The 19644-nt window shown below is 31.0% G+C and overlaps 1 protein-coding gene across 1 annotated transcript in view; it reads left to right on the forward strand.

Moving 5' to 3' along the window:
• LOC136795197 (dmX-like protein 2) overlaps window positions 1–19644 on the forward strand; it is a 48675-nt gene that overhangs the window by 20668 nt on the left and 8363 nt on the right. Inside the window, exons 15-16 of the mRNA XM_067044996.1 lie at window positions 16010–16070; window positions 18582–18790. Of these exons, the coding sequence (XP_066901097.1) occupies window positions 16010–16070; window positions 18582–18790 (270 nt within the window). The remainder of the gene's footprint in view (window positions 1–16009; window positions 16071–18581; window positions 18791–19644) is intronic.

The raw sequence follows: 19644 nt of genomic DNA on the forward strand, positions 1-19644 counted from the left end.
TTTAATTTGCCAACTTGAATGATTTTTTTTGTTTTTGTTTTTGTAGTAGTTTAGAGTTTTTGTGTGTAGAGTTCTGGAATTTTTTTTTTATAACTGGTGATGGTAGAAAAGTTGTTGGTGATTTGTCTTATGTTGTGCATAGGGCCATCGTGATACTAGTGGAAACGTAGGGCGTCACAAGCCCCCGTCGGTCAAACATGTAAGACAAATTTTAAATATAATTTTTCACGTTTGATATTCTGAAAGCTTTTGTACTGTACTGTCATTTATCACTTTTTCTTTTATGTCCTGTCTTGCATCATCCTTGTGGTTCGGGGAAGCAATAATTATGTTTAAAATAATTTCTTTTTTTTTTTTTATACTTTCTTCCAAATGCTGGTTTATAATTATATGAATGTATAAATGAATTTTATCTTTTCACATAATCTGACAAAAGATCTTTTTATTTATTATTTTAAATCTATTATTTGTTTGTTTTTATTGATATCTAGTAAAATTTCGATTTGCTAAAAAGAATTGAAAAGGCGAATGGTTACTGCTCATCAATATTTTTTTATTAAATATAAAAGATACCTTAGGTCTACAAATACCCCTTTATTACTTGTAATTCTTCAGTCATACATCAATATTTTGGCTCAAATAAACCATTCTTAAGATTCATTAACTAAGCTGACTAAGAATATAAACATGATGGCCATGTGAGTTGGGGCACAGGTACCAGATCATAGATTTACAGAACTCATCACTATGATACTCTTTTGAGTCAAATAAATAATTAGTCAAAATACTGTCAATTCGAGCATCTCCACGGCTGAAAAACAACTACCTGCCGTTGAGGGTTCCATGGGAAGAATGATTAAATCACAAAAAAATCTTTTGCTTCACCCTCTAGTACCTCATTAGCATAGGGAGCATACAGCTGGGACTATCACTGTTCTCAGTTATCATGTTCCTGGATTGGCGGAGGTTTTTACCTCTCCTCTTATGTTCCTGGATTGACGGAGGTTTTTACCTCTCCTCTTGTACTAACAGTCAATTCATTCCAGGTACAAAATCCTTGGTTAGTCTCGAGGTCTTTTACTATTAGGCACGTACTTCATAGTCTTTAGTATATCACCAATAATCCTCTATTCTGATAAAATGGCCGAAGCACTTCAGCTGACAAACCTCTAGGATCTCCTTCATCAGTAGGACTCCTTATTCTTCCATAATTCTCTCATTATAAATTCAGTATCTTTTTGTTTTCCCTAAAATCCTTCGAAGAAACCTTATTTCTGCCGCTGTCACTCTACTTTTCTGTTTATATCCAGCTTTCGGTTCCATATAGGAGTATAAGCAAGTACACCGACCTTAAGATGCGAAGTTTCATGTTTCTGCCTACTCCTCTTTTCCCAATCATAGCATTGCAAGTCTGGTTCTAGACTGAGTTTGCCTTACTTATCCTTCATGCGTTAATCTCAAAAACAGAAATTGCAGGGCTTTAAAACAGAGAACCTTGTACGTACTATAGCAACCTCTTGATTCAGTTTTTAAACCTTTTATATTTTTTATTAAATCACTTTTATTAAGGTTGTTATAAGAATTTAAAATCAAAATTGGTTATCCTCATGTCTATATGTTATTTCCTTTCTTTTGAAACCATATATGTCAAAATCGTTCACTCTTAAGAGCTAGAAAAGAGGTTTATAATACTGAATTATAAAAATAGACGATAGATCTATTTTATGTTCTTATTTATTTATTTTTTACCTTTTCAATGAAATATATATTTTAACCTTTTCATTCCCAAAATATCTTTAATAGAAACTTAATTAATTTAATGCATTGATTCAGACGTGTTTTTTAAAAAAAATCATAGGAACTAAGTATGAAAGAGCATAAAAATATTGCACTAGTATTTCTAAAGTGACACAACTCAAAAATCTGTGTTTTTGAGTTATGACTATGAAAGAAATTGGTAAATATATCTTTATAAATCATCAAAACTGTATCAACCTAGCTTCAGAGCTTGTCCGCCAGAGGGCACTTGTTTCACTCTTGCTGCCTTAATGCTATTCCCCCTCCATAGGCAAGAGTGTCACATTTCCAGAAATGTAAGTTTTAGACTTATGTCACTTTAGAAATACTAGTGTGATATGATCTCGGATAATCAAATTTATTAAACTTTATCGTTAATCCACTTTAATTGAAATAATATCTTACCTCCAAGAATTATGTAAAGTAGCATTTATATAAAGTTTGTTACGAGGACTTTAATTTAATAACCGATATCTCACATAAATATTCAATTACTTGTGAATTCGTTGACATCCACAGTTATCAGCGGCTGAATATCATTTATCAACCATTCGAATTAAGCTAAATAACAGTCATTTAATTTTCGAGATGTTATACAATAGTTATGGGCTCATAAATGAGTATTATGGGATGATGACCTTATAACGTCTATTTTCATCAGTAGTTTGGGTAGAAAGTGTCCCTGCAGTGAATTCTTATTCAATCCATAAACAAGTTTTTCTATAGTCATTCTCTTTAGTGGATCTAGTACCTGGATGTATAAATGTATCTATTCCCTGTTATGGATATAATTTGTAACACAGGTACTTAATATACCAATAAACCTATCTTTAAATCTATTTAATACAAATAATTTGTATTATGTTCGATAAACAGCTATATGTTTACATATGCAGGTTACCGATTCAATAGATTTTCTCTATCACATATCAAACTGTGGATATATTTGGTGTTAAAGCTTTGTGAGGAATTTTTTGACATATTTCTCATTTGCATAGTATAACTAGAATACCATGCTAAATTTTATAAATATAGGATTGTGAGCAAGTTTTCTGGGCCACCTGTTTTGTAACCTTGTAATTTTAAGGAGATAATAAAACCTTCAATAGCTTTGTTACATCTTTTTTCCTCTAGCTCACTTGTCCCTTTGTTTTTTTTCCATTACTTTATCATTATTGGTTTTTCTCACTATTGCGGGTTGAGGTGGGGGACCTAGAAGTCCAACCACCTTCATATTTTGTTTATTTATTTATTTTCTTTTTTCAAATATTTAAAACCTTTCACACTATGTGTGCTGTGTCCAAGAAAACCGACTGTTGAGCCTCTTTTAGTACATCAACAGGCACTCCCAAACCATTCATGCCTGCCACTGTGGATTTTGGTACGAGACCATTGGTGGATATAATGATTGGAGTTGTGGTAACACCCTCCAAGTGATACAGTTCCTTCAATTCAATCGCCAATTCCTGATATTTCCTTAGTTTTTCTCCCGCAGTAGAGCTTATATTATTTGGGATCCCAACATCAATAAGTTCCGCTTTCTTTTTTCTTATATCAATAAGGATGATATCTGGTTTATTGTAGCATACTGTATGGTCTGTAATTATTGATTCATCCCAATAGAGCTTGAGAGGACCTTTTTGGAGGAGTCTATTTGGGTGGTACTTGTAGTATGGGCTCTTATCATCAATTAACTTGTACTTCATCGCCAAGGCCTGATGCAAAATTTTGGCCACATTGTTGTGCCTCTGTAAGTATTCAGTACCAGCCAACACTCCACATCCACCCGTGTTATGTTGGATTGATTCCAGCGCCACCGAGCATAATCGACACTTATCCGATGCTGTTGCATCTTTTAGCACATGCTTCATATATGTTCCGGTGGCAATCACTTGATCTTGAATAGTAACCACAAATCCCTCTGTCTCGGAGAATAGCCTTCCAGCTTTTAACCATTCAACTGATCTTTCTTCGTCTATGAAGGCTTCGTTCAGTTGGCTACTGAATCTCCCATGCAGAGACTTGCTTTTCCATTCTGCCAGTTCGTTCTTTTTCTGAACTAATGTTCAATCTACTAATAACTAATGTTTCATCTGCTTTGTTCAGGCATTATTATTATTATTAATAGCAAAGGTTATCCAATAAGTCTCAACACTTATTTATTAGTCTTATCACATGTCCAGTGTTTGAACCAATCTGGCTATCATCAAGTACAATCATGATTTTGGTTTCATGGCCTAAACATTAATTTATAAAAACGTATTTATGTTCTTTGTTGGCCGCAACCATCTTCTCATATATTTTATCCATGGTCAACAATCTTCTCATTGTTATAACATTTATTGATAAAATCTATTTTTTTGCAAAAACTGTACTATACTATCATTGTTGCATACAGTGTTTGCGAAGAATATATTTTATTATTAAATGTTACAGTGACAAATACTGGTTTATTTTTTACTGTATTAATTTGACTAGGGCATAATAGTCTGATAATTTTTTTATAAATTAATCTCGAGGCCGTCAAACTAAAATTAAGATTGTCCTTAGTGATGACCAGATTGGTTCAAACGTTAGATATGTGATATGACTAATAAAGAAGTGTTGAAACTTATTGGATAACCTTTTTATTAATAATAAAACTACCACTCCCAAATAAAATAAGATTAACTTTATTAAACTTTAAAGTTTGAAAATGTCTAAAACTAAAAAAACACGAACTGCGACCAACAGACATCCATGTCCAAACGACAACAGACAAAATGGTGTGGACCTCAGCTAATTTGTTGCGTGACGTCATTCTCCATTTAACAGACCTATTCACAGACTCTCAAACATGTTAAATGTTATATATTTTTCACTTGGTACAAGGAGGAATAATTTCTCTATTTAACACACTTTAACATGTTAAACTAAAGATCATTAATACCCCTAGTATTAAATCCAATTTCAGGATAAAAGTTGTCAGATTATGTGAAAATTATAATTATAATATAAGCTGTATATTTTGGCTTCTTTCTTTTTTTCCTTTCTTTATCACTTTTCTGCACAATATTAAAAGCTTTGGAAGAGAATTATTTGACTTTTGTTTCTAATTTTAAATAATAATCCTCTGCCATCCGTATTTCTCTTTTGTTTAACATACTTGACTAATTTATCATTTGGTTTTGGTTTGTTGAATTTTTATATAGAACTACTAAAATGAAAATCTTTTTTATTAATAACCCATTTATCGATATCCATTAAGTTTGTAAAGAATTTAGGTTTACTATTAGTAGGTGTATTTATTAAGTTACTAATGTTTTTGGAATAAGAAATGAAATCAGTTAATACTTCTAAAAAATAAAAAATAGAACGAGTATTGTTATTTCTTTCAAAACTTAATGTCGAACTCTTTAATAGGAACTGACTTCATTAATTAAATGTAGAAAAACTAACTAATCTTTAAATCTACCTTTTTTTTATCATAACCTTTTTTGTGTGTATTTGTGTTAACATGGATATTTTTGTTTTATGGATAATAAAATTTAAAAATGAGAAGAAGATGGTCAGGGGTGTGTTAAGGAAAGATACACAAATAAACAAAACTTATTTATATATAATCTTTTTGATAAATAAATACAAATATATAAAATAAAATAAATAATAGACTAAAAATTTAGAAATTATTATATATATTTTTTGTTGATAAGATAGTTTATAGTGTTAAGCTGATCTAAAATTTTAATGTTTTAAAATTAAAATGGATTTAGTGAATGACACAATTTCTTCCTTATTAAACTATAATAGTTTTTTAGCAGCCTGAAGATGGGGGAAATCTCCCGAAACATTGCTGTATGATATGAAATAAACTATTATAGTTTAATATGGAAGAAATTGTGTCATTCACTAAATCCATTTTAATTCCATAAGACTCTTCCAGTTAAAGGATTATTAAATTTTTAATGTTTTAAAAATTAATGAAATCGTGACAAAATAGAATGATTTGACTTGTTATTAACGACCTGGGCTGAGTAGCTTGATGTGATCTGTAAATTTATATTTAAGATTGCCCTTGAGGATGGCCGAATTGGCCAAAACGTTGGAAATTTAATGAAATAACAAAAAGTTTTGAGACTTAGCATTGATACCAATTAATTTATTTAAACAAAACTTATTTATTTGTGCCGACATTTCAACCTAAATTTCAGACCTTCATCAGGACTGGAAAAACATCCTTAATTCAGAGAAATATAAAAATAAAAATAAAATAATAAGAAAGGAATATGGTCCGGGTGCAGTAAAAAAAAAACTCAAATAGTAGAACTACACTATTTGAGTTTTTTTTTACCGCACCCGGACCATATTCCTTTCATCTTTACACACAGTCAATCAATAATCTTCCAGCAAATAAAATAATAGCAAACAATCTAGGAAATTTACATCACAATGAATTATGTAGATAGTAATTTATTGTTATGAATATTTACAGGTTTTGTTGATTTACTGACCGCATTTCTTACCATCTTCTCCTCACTTCTATCAACGGTTAACTCTTAACACATTAAAAATTTAAAAGTGTTTTAAAAAAGAATAAAACACTTTTAAATTTTATTAGGTATTAAAAAAAAAAATCTTCATGTAAACACATACAAAAACTAATAAAATGAATATAAAATTTGAAAGTGTTTTATCGTTAATAAAAAAGAGGTGAGGTAGATTTTGATTACAGTAATTTAATACAACATGCCTAAAGTAAGTGAAAAGTAGAAGTGTGAAAGTTTGGCTTCTGATAGTCTTGTTTAAAGACGTCCGAAACAATACGAAGACAATCAAAACACAAACTACGAGCAAGAAGCCTAACACGACAACAAATAAAATGGTGTAGAGCTCAGCTGGTCTGTTGCGTGACGTCATTCTCCATTTAACAGACCTAGTAACATACTCTCAACCATGTTATATGGTTTTAACAAGATGAAAAAAATATTTCTCCATTTAACATGTTAAACTAAAGATCATGAATACCCCTACTGTAGCAGTGAGTCAACCCTGTGGATTCTGGGATCCACCCAGCCTCATAAAGTGGGTACCCTTAATTAGGGAAAAATCTGGTTTTTGAGCGTAATTTTTTATAAAAAATAAATAAAACAGCTATGGATTTTATTATGGAAGTGGATAAATGTGCATATGATCGGTAGAAGAAAGTAGGTTTTACAATTTGTATTTATTTTTCATTTTCAATTCTCCTTTCAGAAATTATTTGTAGCGTGTAGTAGTCAGCGAGATTAAACCAGAGTTGGCAAGTCTAGAAGCCAACCAGTCCTCGTGCACATCGCACCTAACACTTCGTTATTTTTCTATCTCACAGCTTCCTTCTTATACACATCTATTTTGTTCATGATGGTAGGTACTTAACACTGCTTACAATCTAAAAAAAAAAAAAAAAAAAGGCATAATTAAAATTGATAAGAAATTTATTTTATTTTTTACTACATTTGCATTAGCTCATTTTTAGTAGAATTTAATACAAAATGTAAATATATTTCTAAGCTCACTAAACCCAATAGTCTAGTAATATAAATACTTTTTGCAATTATAATATAACCATTGTTCAAAATGAAAGGAAGAAGAGCTCAAATACATTAGTATTTAAACTATTTATTATGAGCAAAAGTTTCACCAGACTTTGCAGAGCTTCATCAGGCTGAACAAAATACAAACAACTAAAATAATGTTACTGGAAGATTATTGATTGACCGTGTGTATAGATGAATGGAATATGGTCCGGGTACGGTAAAAAAAACTCAAATAGTAGATAATTATACTATTTTATTGAGCCTACGTTTCACCCCACGTTTTGCCCCAATGTTTCTTGTCATATCTTTTATTCTTGTTTTTCTAAATTCTCACATTTTTAATTTTTTTTTTCATATTCACTATCCTTCCTGTTTCATTTATATTCATGTATCTATATTTTAATTTATATTCATGTGTTATCTTCTTAAGTGTACTTATATTAATTACTTTATTATTAATTTTCTATTATATTTTACACTTTTCTGTATCCCCGCTCATTTGGTATATTTTATTTCTTAATTACTTACACACATTGTATCCCATTACTTTATACTTTACTTTTCCTTTGTTTTCCTATTTTTTTAAATATTTCTTCTCCCCTTATTATGTATAGTAACATTTATTGTTCACCTAATTTAAATATTTTTTTACTATGTTTACTTTACAAATTATTTTCGTTATTGTGGCATAACTGCCGTCCCCACTCCTCCCAATACCAACGGTCACTTTGTTTTTGACTGCCGTCAAAACAGGTATGCATTCTGTCTCATCATTTGATTTAATATTTCTTCTCTTAACTATTACCCTTTTCATTTACTATTTACAACCTTTAATTTTTCTTATTATATCTTACGTTTTTACATTTTATATCCCTGTTATTTTACACTTATGTTTTTTTATTTTTTTCCTTTTTGTAACTATAGTATTTGTATCTTTTTTAGCCCTGACGAAGCCCTGTAACGTGGGGCGAAACGTTGGCTCAATAAAATAGTTTAATTATGTACTATTTGAGTTTTTTTTTACCGCAACCGGACCATATTCCATTCATCTAAAATGATGTTACAAAGTAAAAGATGAGGTGAAATGAAAGTTCATGTAAAAATGAATGAAGTAATATAAACTTTCACATATTTTAAATAATAATTAGCCATAGCTTAGTTTACATTTATTTCATGTTATCTATTCATTTACTTTGTTACATTATTTTAGTTGTTTGTATTTTGTTCAGCCTGATGAAGCTCTGCAAAGTGTGGTGAAACTTTTGCTCATAATAAATAGTTTAAATACTAATGTATTTGAGCTCTTTTGACAAAATCCAGATCATCTTCCTGTTATATAATACACATGGCCAATCAACGATTTTCCAATAACCATTGTTCCCTTTTACATATACTATTTGGTTCGGGAACTGGGTGTCTCATCTGAGGCATTTCATAATCTAAGGATATTGATTGACAACCCAAATCGATTTAACATTATTATTTTAATTATATTATTTCAAATTCTTGAGACAAGGTAATTATTTATTAAATAAATCAAAAATTCGTATCCATTACTGTCTCAACACTTTATTTTTCACCAATCCAACGTTTCGGCCATTCTAGCCATCTTCAAGGACATCTTCAATATAATTTCTTCCTCACATTAATTTAAAGTTTCTTTTGCAGGCTATTCTGCCCAGGTCATTTTCTTTATTATAGCCTATTTTTTTAAAAAATTTAAAATCATTAACATTTAATTTTCCTCTATAAGATTACAACAAACCATTTATCTTTTGTCATTCATTTATGGTTTGTTATATGGTGGTGTATTGATTGTTGATAATCTTATAGAGGAAAATTAAATATTAAATGTTAATGATTTTAAATTCTAAAAAAATAGGCTTTTAACTTATAATAAAGAAAATGACCTGGGCAGAATAGTCTGCAAAAGAAACTTTAAATTAATGTGAGGAAGAAATTATATTGAATATGTCCTTGAAGATGGCTAGAATGGCCGAAACGTTGGACTGGTGAAAAATAAAGTGTTGAGACAAAAATGGATACGAATTTTTGATTTATTTAATAAATTATTATTTTAGAATTTCATACTTTCTTGGCTATTGCCAGAAATATTCACCTACCGAGACCAAAGTCGAGGATTGGGCTCAAATTTTAAACTATATTTATAAACATATTGGAAGAAGATAGTTGACTGTATGAAGTAGACTGTAGGAAGATAGTCCAAGTGGCGGTCAATAAAGGTATCAAAATAGTAAAAGAAAACTATTTATTGTTAACCAACGTTTTGCCCCGCTTTGCAGGGCTGCCTGGTGGTATTATAAAGGACAACTGGGTTTAAAAAAACAGTCGGACAACAGGGGGACATTGTATTATTTTTATTACAAAAAAAGAAAATGAAAGGAAATTAAATATAAATAAATAAGATTAAATATAAAACTTATAAAAAGTACCAACAAACACCTTTAACCTCCTAACAGCTCTCAGTTGCAACTAGACAAACAACATAGGTGTAGATACTACATGAGTGCTCTCACGAACCCCTTTGATCTGTGGCCAAAAAACCGACTCTCGACGGCTCGGCAACGAGCCTAGGCCAACCAAGCCAAGCCACCCATCCACATGCTCGCGTATGTCTGAGTTCGCCATGGCTCGGCCAACATGTAGAGGCCCCTTTGTACTACCACCAGGCAGCCCTGAAAAATGGGGTGAAACATTAGTTAACAATAAATAGTTCTCTTTTACTATTTTGATAGCTTTATTGACCGCCACCCGGACTATCTTCCTACAATCTACTTCATACGGTCAACTATCTCCTTCTAATACATTGGTTAACAATAAATAGTTCTCTTTTACTATTTTAATACCTTTATTGACCGCCACCCGGACTATCTTCTTCAAATATATTTAAAAACTTTCAAACATTACTCAATGCGCTTAAGAGAACTACTGCTTTCTGCCCTTCTTCCTATATTTTTTTCTGGCAGCTTCAAATTCCCGACTGAGCGGATGGTATCATTTGAGATAAGGCCGTTGCAAGATATAACCACCGGATATACCTCTTTATATATGCTCAAGTCTATAAAGTTATTAAGTTCTTGGCTTAAATCTTGATATTTCCTAGTCTTTTCGGATATTGTTTTATTTATATTGTCGTTGGTTGGAACAGCAATATTAATCACATATCCACTTGAGAGTTAAAATTATTATTATTATTATTATGGTATGATTAAGTACTTATAGCCAGAGATGGGCAAAAATTAGCTATAGTTGAAACAAATAGCTAAAATTGCCATGGATACGACCATTATTCATGAATGAACCGTTGATAAATAAATATTGTATCATGGCAATTTTAGCTATTTGTTTCAACTATAGCTAATTTTTGGTCAACTCTTCTTACAGCTCTAATACTTTTTCCCATTGATTATGTCAGATTGTACAGTGGACCAATCCCCATTTTACAAGTACGTTCATTTAATTGCACTACTCGTTGCTCAAATTGTATAACTGTATTTCACATGTGTTCTGTAGTTCAGATTGTATTATTTTTTTCAATACAGTTTAAGCAGAAAAAAAAAAGAAAAATCAAGTCTAATCCAGCATTTTAATTTTTATTCCAAGTTATATGTAAAATAAAATATCACATAATGATCACTAAAAACTTTTTTATATAATAGAGAGATTGTGTAATTGATTTTTATCACTGCCCCTTGCTGGCAATTATTTAATACTTCACACTTATTGGTAATCTTGAGTTGCAGATATTTTTATTTATTTTTTTATATATCAAAAATAGGAAAGAATTGCATTCATGCTAATTATGAAAAAAAAATTGACAAAAATTTTCACCTGGATTTTATATTTGATAAAAATCTTTGTTATATCACTTATTAAAACTTCAATTTAATCAATTTGCTTTATAATTCTTTTTTTATTCACAACAAATTTATATTTGCTAATTTGTATATATGAATTTCTTCGACATAATTTTAGCACATTCTTCTTCTATTTGTTGTCCAAAAGAAAAGTACAATTGAGATTATAGTACATTCTTATAAAAATCTATCCTGCTCAAAATTAATAAAACATATTCATGTTTTATCATCTTTATCGAAAAACTTCGAAAGTTAAAAATATTTGAATCCACAGCCATGTTAACTGTTTCGACGATGTTTCATTTTAAATCCTGATAAAAATTGGATATCTTGCTATCCAATTAAACGAAACTAATTTACAATTTTTAAAATGAAAATTTAATTCATTGCTTTACCAAACTATTTATTAAAAAATGAGATGTTACAATATATTAACGGATTCTACTTCTTGGGTCTCTTCTACAAGTAAGCATAATATTCCCAGAGCGTGAAGTGTTTCTAACTTTTTTCCTGTACTTCGAATATCAGAAGCAAGAAAGATAAATCACTTACACTTGACTTGGTGAGGAAACTGTGGTCCCGTAGCCAAAACTGGTACAGGTTCGAACATACTCTGTACGAGTGACTTTTATTTGGTGCTAAATTCATAGAATCAATTTCTACTTCTCATTTTTCCCAACTTCCTGACTTAGTTGGTATACATATTGTTATTAAACTCCATAAAACAATAGCAGCACTTGATTCTTTAATTCTTCAAGAAAAGAATTGAAACTGAATCGGCAAGTGCAAATTCAATAAATCTAATTTTTTTGATTCTTTGGAAATACTAAGTTACAGCCTCCTGTATTGGTGAAACTTTCAAAAACTCTGTTCTCATTTTCATGTTGAATTATGAATTTTTTGGTATTCTTTAATGATATTGTTCATATCTTTAATTTTACCTATTCGATGAAAACATTATTGTAATTATTTATTTATATGGTGTTTCTTCAAATGCAGAACGAGCAAGAAATAGGTACCAGTGGACTCGCAAAATATCGCCAATTTTTTTCTCTTTTCTTTTATTATATAACATACTTTTTCTGTTTTGTTTTTCCTGCTGCTCGCCTTTATCAGATGAAAGGACTCAACTTCCCTGGGTCACATGATCCACACTTCTGTCAGTTTGTCGTTGATCGCAGTCGCCATTTATTAAAACCGGTGAGGAATCGTTATATCAGTCGTCAGCATACTTTTATGCTTTGTAATGTTTTCAAATAATTAATTTTATTTAAATTTTGTTTTCCAGAAATTTCCATTAATTTTGTATTAGTACTTAATTATTTATTTATGGTTGTAATGAATTTTTTATATTAATACAATTTTTGAATTTTAGTTCACACATTTTTTCTTTAAGAATTTATTTAATTTTCTCCCTTAATACATTAGTCAAAGTCAAATTGGGTCTTACATGATATTTCTTGCTATAATCAGATCTGAAATCCTTTTCTTTTTTTTTTTTTTTTCATGACAAAGGATATTTTGGTTCAGTTAAAAGTTATCAATATTAATGATTATAGTACATTTCACTACTTAATAGATATTTCAGTTAATGATAACTTGATCCAATCTCTGTATTTGTCCCTAATATCAGTCTTACAGTTGAACCAGTTTTTCTGTATAGGAAAAAAATAATGAAGAATGCAATGTAAAGATTTAAAAAAATTATTGCATCTAATAGTATCTAGCATGAAATAAAAAAGCTAGGGAGACATTTTTACATAATTGTCAACATCAACTGTCCCTCGTTGTCTAGTATCTCCCTTACTAGACAAAAATAATATTATTAATATTGATAATATAAATTTTATTGATACTGTTTAATTTAAGAATAGTTTAGGAATTAAAATAATTGGCTTAAGCAATCTTAATTTTATATAACATCCAACAGTAAAAAAAAGTCATAAATTGTGAGTTATGATATGGGACGAGAGTTGGCAATATGTAAATTTCTCTGAACCACCTTATTTCTTACTGGCTAATATAGTAATAATAATAATTATATGCATTAATGAATAAGATAATTTTTAAAAAATATGTCTAAAATATGTTGATAAATGTATGTGTGTGCAGCAATCTTATGGCAATCATATGGGCGTAGGCAGGATTTCACTAAGGAGATAGCAGACCTCAGGCCATTACCTGCACACACAAACACAAATCGGGAATAAATTAATTATTGTACATCAATACATAAAATACACACAATAAATACAAAATATAAGTGGTGATGAAGAGGTTCGCTATGAGAGCATCAGCCTTCTGGGATTTCTGGCAAAAATATTAACCATCTCTCTACGATGGTGGCCTTTTTTCATTTATTTTCAACAAACATTCTGAGATAACTAAACTGGCAAACTGTAAGCTATATTAGGAAGAATAGAATCGAAAAAAAAGGTTCTTTTTAGTTCGTTTCCCACGTTATTTTTAGAGATAAGTATGAGACGAATAATTGTGCTCATTGAATCTTACCTTTTTTTTTATCAAAGAATCAACAAGTATCCATCTTGTCCCTTCAAAGGTGTTGTGATCTTGTGATCCATGAATATGTCAACTCAACAATGTTACCTTCTTAATTATAGCATGTTTCCAGAAAGAAATCTGTCAAATAAGTTTAGTAATTTTTTTTCTTGGGTCCCAAAAATCGGGAAGAACCGCGGCTCATGTATTTGGGCAGCATTCCTTAACAATGAATTATTTATCTCTTTTACTTATAATAATTTAATTTTGAAAAAAAAAATAAAATAATTAAATAAAAACCTGTTATAGATTTTAATTCGAAATTTTTAATTCTAAAAGAATACAATTGGGACAAGTTTATGTTACCATTGATTTTAATTTCTATTACATTGTGAAATGTGATAAAATAGTTTGAAATAAAGTTAGCCGTTTAGTTCAGCACTGGTTCCCTTGTATCATGGAGAAAAAAATTGAAATTTAGGTCTGAATTCAGCATGAAAAATTGTGTATTGTCCAAATATCAGCCTCAATGGTTAAAGAATTGTTTTTTTTTGCTAGATATATTTTTCTTAAAAATATAAGTTAAGGAGTCAGTTGGGAATACGGTCAATATAGAAAATATATAGTAAGGCTAAGCTTATTTTTAATATGTGCCAACGTTTAAAACTAACTTGAAGGCCTTCATCAGAGCTAAGTCAGACGAGATTAAAGAATAAAAATAATGAAGAGCAACATTGGAAACAATTAAATATTATGCATAGAAAATTATAATTGTATATGAAAATTTGTTATTATAAAAAAGGCTAACATTTGCCTACATAAATATTAAAAAATAAAATATGAGGTAGAGATGATCGGGGATACAGTTAGTAAAATAAGTAAAACTTATTTATTTGTGCCGACGATTCGGCCTCAATTTTAGGCCTTCTTCAGTGTGACCCGTAGAATACAGGACTTTCTATGGAAGCTCCGTTACTGGTCGTCCTAATGGAGGTCTGAAATTCAGACCAAAACATTGGCACAAATAGATAAGTCTTACTTATTTGTGTATCATTGCTAACTGCACCCCTGACCATTTTCTCGTATTAAATCTACGGTCAACAATAAATTCCTCATTATGAAAAAGAAAAATTAATTTTAAAAAAAAGTATTAAAAATATTTAATTAAAATCCTTTCATCTTTTCCATAAATGATCTTTCATTAAATACAATAAGCCAGAACGATCGTAGCTGGTGGAAGCTAGGACTGTACTAAACATGGTTTGGGACAATCCAAAATGAAAGGGGGGTTAGAAAAGTGAGCTCCCTTGACAGCACATTATCATCATATGTGCTCCCAAGCATTGAGGCTTAAAGATAATGTGTCATCAACGATGGTCAAAGTGTTAAACACCAGTATCAAACAATCATATGAAAAATAAAAAACAAAACAAATTTTATGTAATTTGATGTCACAATTCAGTGACGATTCTGAGTTGCTTAACACATTTTTCTTCTTTCATTAAATATAGGGCAGTTTAAGAAATGGTCCGTTGTATTAATTCTTGTTTTGCCGAGTGGGCTGCTATCCTCTGACTTTTTTTGACTAAGTATAATTTTTCTGTATATATTATTCAATTTCTTTATATTCTCAATATTTCCTACTATATCAATATTTATTCTTTATATTCTTATTGTTGTATCTTGTTTTACTTAGCCCTGATGAAGGCATAAAACTTAGGCAGAAACGCTAAGACACATATTAAAGTAGTATTATACTTATTGTGTATAGATACTGTCATCCTTGACCGCATCCCAAACCATCCTCTCCTTGAATTACATCTACAATCAGCGATATTTCCACCATTGTAAAAATATATTCTTTGCATGATATATTTTCTTTTATAATAAAATCTTATGTTTTTTTCTATTTGGTTTTATTTTCTCTAGTTTTTAAAACTTGAGCTTGCTCTTTTCTTTTAGCATAGCTTTTTTTTATTATCTCTTTTTTCGTTTTCCATCCTATTTTATGTTGTAATTAATTATTTAATTGCTAAAACCACAGCTGCTTTTGTATACTTTTATGTTTTTTATATAAACCTTTATGTGAATGCTTACAATATAAAAATTTCACTAACAATTGTTTTCTTGTATATATTGTTGATAATTTACTGAGCACCTATTTTGCAATTGTATGGGTGTATATATATACATATGCGTGTGTGTATATATACATACAGTTTTAATTAATTCTAATGATAGCACAAAATAGTTTTGTGTAATGGCTCTTTGTTCAAATAGATTTTGAAGCATCGTGTCGACGGAATTAGAAAAATGAGTGCACATCCTCTTCTACCATTATGTAAGTAATTTTTTTTTATTAGAAGTCTATAAATACATTAAAATTAATATATCTTCTAAATATATAAATTTATATAATTTAAAACTTTTTATCATCAATGACAGACCCAGATGGTTATATAGAATAAACAAAGGGCTTCAGTATGTAAATGAAAAACAATAAATAAATAGTTTATGGTAGATGTGATTGTTAAAGATAACAAAAGAGCTAATGAACCTTCTTCTTTTACATCACTCTTTCAGTATAGATGAGCTTTCAGCCATGGCTACCTCTCAGTATAGGTGAGCGTTCAGCTATGCTCTCGTTATACCTTGTATCTCTGGTTCGAGCTAGGTTTCTGGTTTGTCTATTTTTGCCTCCTTATCTGCAGAAGTCTTTGATACACTCTAGATTGGGCTTACTTGGGTGCTTTCATGTTCTTTTACGATCTGGGACATAATCCATCATCTTCGATAGTTCTTACTCTTCCATTGTTATTACATGTCCAAACCATTTTAATTGGCAGGAACTCCTGCATTACAGTATCCTTGAGTTCCTACGAATTTGATCTCTTCTGGTTCTTCTACAATTCTTAAGAGGAATCTCATCGCTACAACTGTAATACTGTTTGTCTACCTGCCTGTTACTATCCAACCATATAAGAGTACACCTTGTATCAAGGGTGTATGATATATGAACTCTCAAAAGGCCTCTATACTGCTTTTGTATTCATATTCTTAATATGAATAAGTAGAAAAGAGATATAGGCCTGAATGGGGAAGCTAAGATTGACGGGGGGGGGGGGGGGGAGAGAAATTAACTAAAAAGGCACCTGTCTTCGGCGTTACCACAATGCTGGAGGACATCAGTCTCCAAACATTGTTAATGAAAACGTCAAGCTAGTCCAGGATACCAGTCTCTTGATCTAGCAGGCAAGAAGTCTAAGGGGAACCAGTCCTCAGAACTTGTAGTTTTTAAGAAAGGAAGGTGGGGGAATGAAAAGGATGGTAACAACTCCAAAGAAACTTGAAGTCTAAGTAGAGCCACCCCAAAGGGACTCAGAGGGAACACTTTGGTCTTTATAGGATAACTCAATTTTATATATCAACATATACAAGATAAGTGGGAGTGGTAAGGCTCTGAGCTCCTAACTCCAAGTACATGGGGTGAATCTGGTTGTTGCTGATAATTATTTTCTGTTTCACTATAGTCATGAGTGGGTTTGGGAGCCTTCCAGGGTCATGAAGTGGGTACCCTTAATTGGGTCAAAATCTGGCGTTCGAGTGTGATTCTGACCAAATCACCTCCTTGCACAACCGTTGGTCAAGTAACAGTACTTCCTTACAAAGTACTGTTCCCCTGACTCTTCATGAGTTGCAACGGTACATATTCAATTTTTTTTTTATTGTACAAGATAATAATTAATTAATTAACTGGTCTTTATTGATATGTAATGACTTGGAACGTCTTCCAGGCTATGTTGGCATGCCAAGTGGATTCCTATGGCCAACATTAGATTGCGCATGCAATGATCTGTCGTTACAATCTGTACTCCCATCTGGTTTGATATCCCATCTGGGTTTACTAATTTGAAGACCTGAAGCTTTTCTGCTTATTTCTAGTCTCACGATTATATTATTGCATATCTGGTAGCAGGCCGAGTATATGCGTACATATAATATGTAACATATCCTTTTTGATATTTCCAAATCTACTTTCCCAGCCCTGTCCATAACTACGTCGAGATAGGTATATGGCTGCTTCCATCTCTCCTCTGTTGTAGTGGTATATTTGCATTCCTTCCTGTACTATCTTCCTTACAGGACCTTTTTCTTATCAGCAATGATCTTAACACCTTTTCTACAGAACTTTTGAGGGATAATAGCAAAGGTTATCATTACCTTGTTTTCCTCATTTCTATGTTTAAATACCCTTTGGATGTTCTTTACTCTGAGCGCCTCCCTTATTGAGCTTTGACTGATTAAGGAAGACGAAGTACATATTCCTATTTAGGTCCCAGGCTTTATTCTAGACATTCCTCAAGGAGAATATTTGGTGTTAAGTTTTTCATCCTGGTCAGAAGCCTGCCCGTTCCCTTTCAATGTATAGCTCAACAATGTTTTTATTTACTTTCTAAAATGGATTCATATAGTTTGTTGACTACTGATGAAAGGCTTGCAGATTTATATTTTTTAATAGGATAATTGAATTTTTCAACCTCTTGGGTCATTATAACTAACATTAAAATAAAATGAAATGGATTATTTCCAAACTAAAACTATAAATACCTCATCAACAAATTTATTTATAGTTGACTAACAGATAAATATTCATTCTATTTACATTAAAATGAAAACTAGCATTATAATTTGTGTTATCTTGATGAAAACAAATGATCATATAGGCTATGGAAGATTTTTTTTAAAAATGTAATTTTAAAATGAATATTTTCAATGCATTTTATTTTTCTAAGTGTTATAATTAATCTGTATTAGTTAAAATTCATTTCAATAATATGTTATTGTTTATTAGACCTGACAGGATCTCAGGACGGCTCGGTGCAGATGTGGGAGTGGGGTCATAGCCAAGCGGTGACTATCCCACGTCCTGGTGGTACGTTTGCCAAGGTAACTCGGGTGAGGTTCTCTCAACACGGGAACAAGTTTGGGGTAGCAGACGGTGATGGAAACCTGAGCCTGTTCCAAGTCGGCATCGCATCATCTACTGCCAGGCCATTTTTTGTATGTATTCTATTATTATATCTTTTTTCCTGACGGTCAATTTTAATTTATCTAGTTTTTGCTCATGGAGTCTCTCACATAAAAGTTCCTTTAAATATTTAAGTAATTTATGAACAGTAGATCATTGAAACCATCATAATAGGGGTATTGATGTTTTGTTCAATGTAAAATGTTTTTACATACTAAATGTTATAAGTGTAATATTGTGAATAGCCCATGTTACATATAAAATACAGAAGAGCTCCTTGTGAATTTTCTGGGCAATGTGTTTTATAACCTTGCAATTATTACGGAATAATAAAATCTCCTACAGCTTCTTCACATCATCTTTCCCCCACCTCACTTGTTCCTTATTTCCTCTCCTAGTTATTTTTTTTCCATTACTTTATCAGAGTTCAAAAACACCCCCCCCCCCCCAAAAAAAAACCAAACATGAACTACGAGCAACCTATCAAAACAACGGAAGAAATTATGGGGAGCTGAACTGGTCTGTTGCGCGACGTCATTCTCCATTTAGCAGACTCTCAACCATATTTAATATTATATCATTTTAACATGCTAAGAGAAGGAAATGTTTCTCTATTTAACAGAACTTTTTCCATTTAACACACTTTAGTATGTTAAACTAAAGATGATGGATACCCCTAATGTAAACTACAATTTACTGTGAAAGTATTAATGTAGAAAAGAAAATAATCCTATCATATCATCAAAGCCTTCAAATCATTTTTGACTAAACCCTTTCCTGGAAAAATCATGTTTTCAATATTTCCTATTTAATATTACCTTTTTTGCAGGTACTAAGTTACTAAAGTATACTTGTCAACTAATTCCATTTGAAACCCGTTGGCTCC

Source organism: Halyomorpha halys, unplaced genomic scaffold (genome assembly GCF_000696795.3).
Source record: "Halyomorpha halys isolate HHAL.00 unplaced genomic scaffold, Hhal_1.1 Scaffold1165.1, whole genome shotgun sequence".
NCBI lineage: Eukaryota > Metazoa > Arthropoda > Insecta > Hemiptera > Pentatomidae > Halyomorpha > Halyomorpha halys.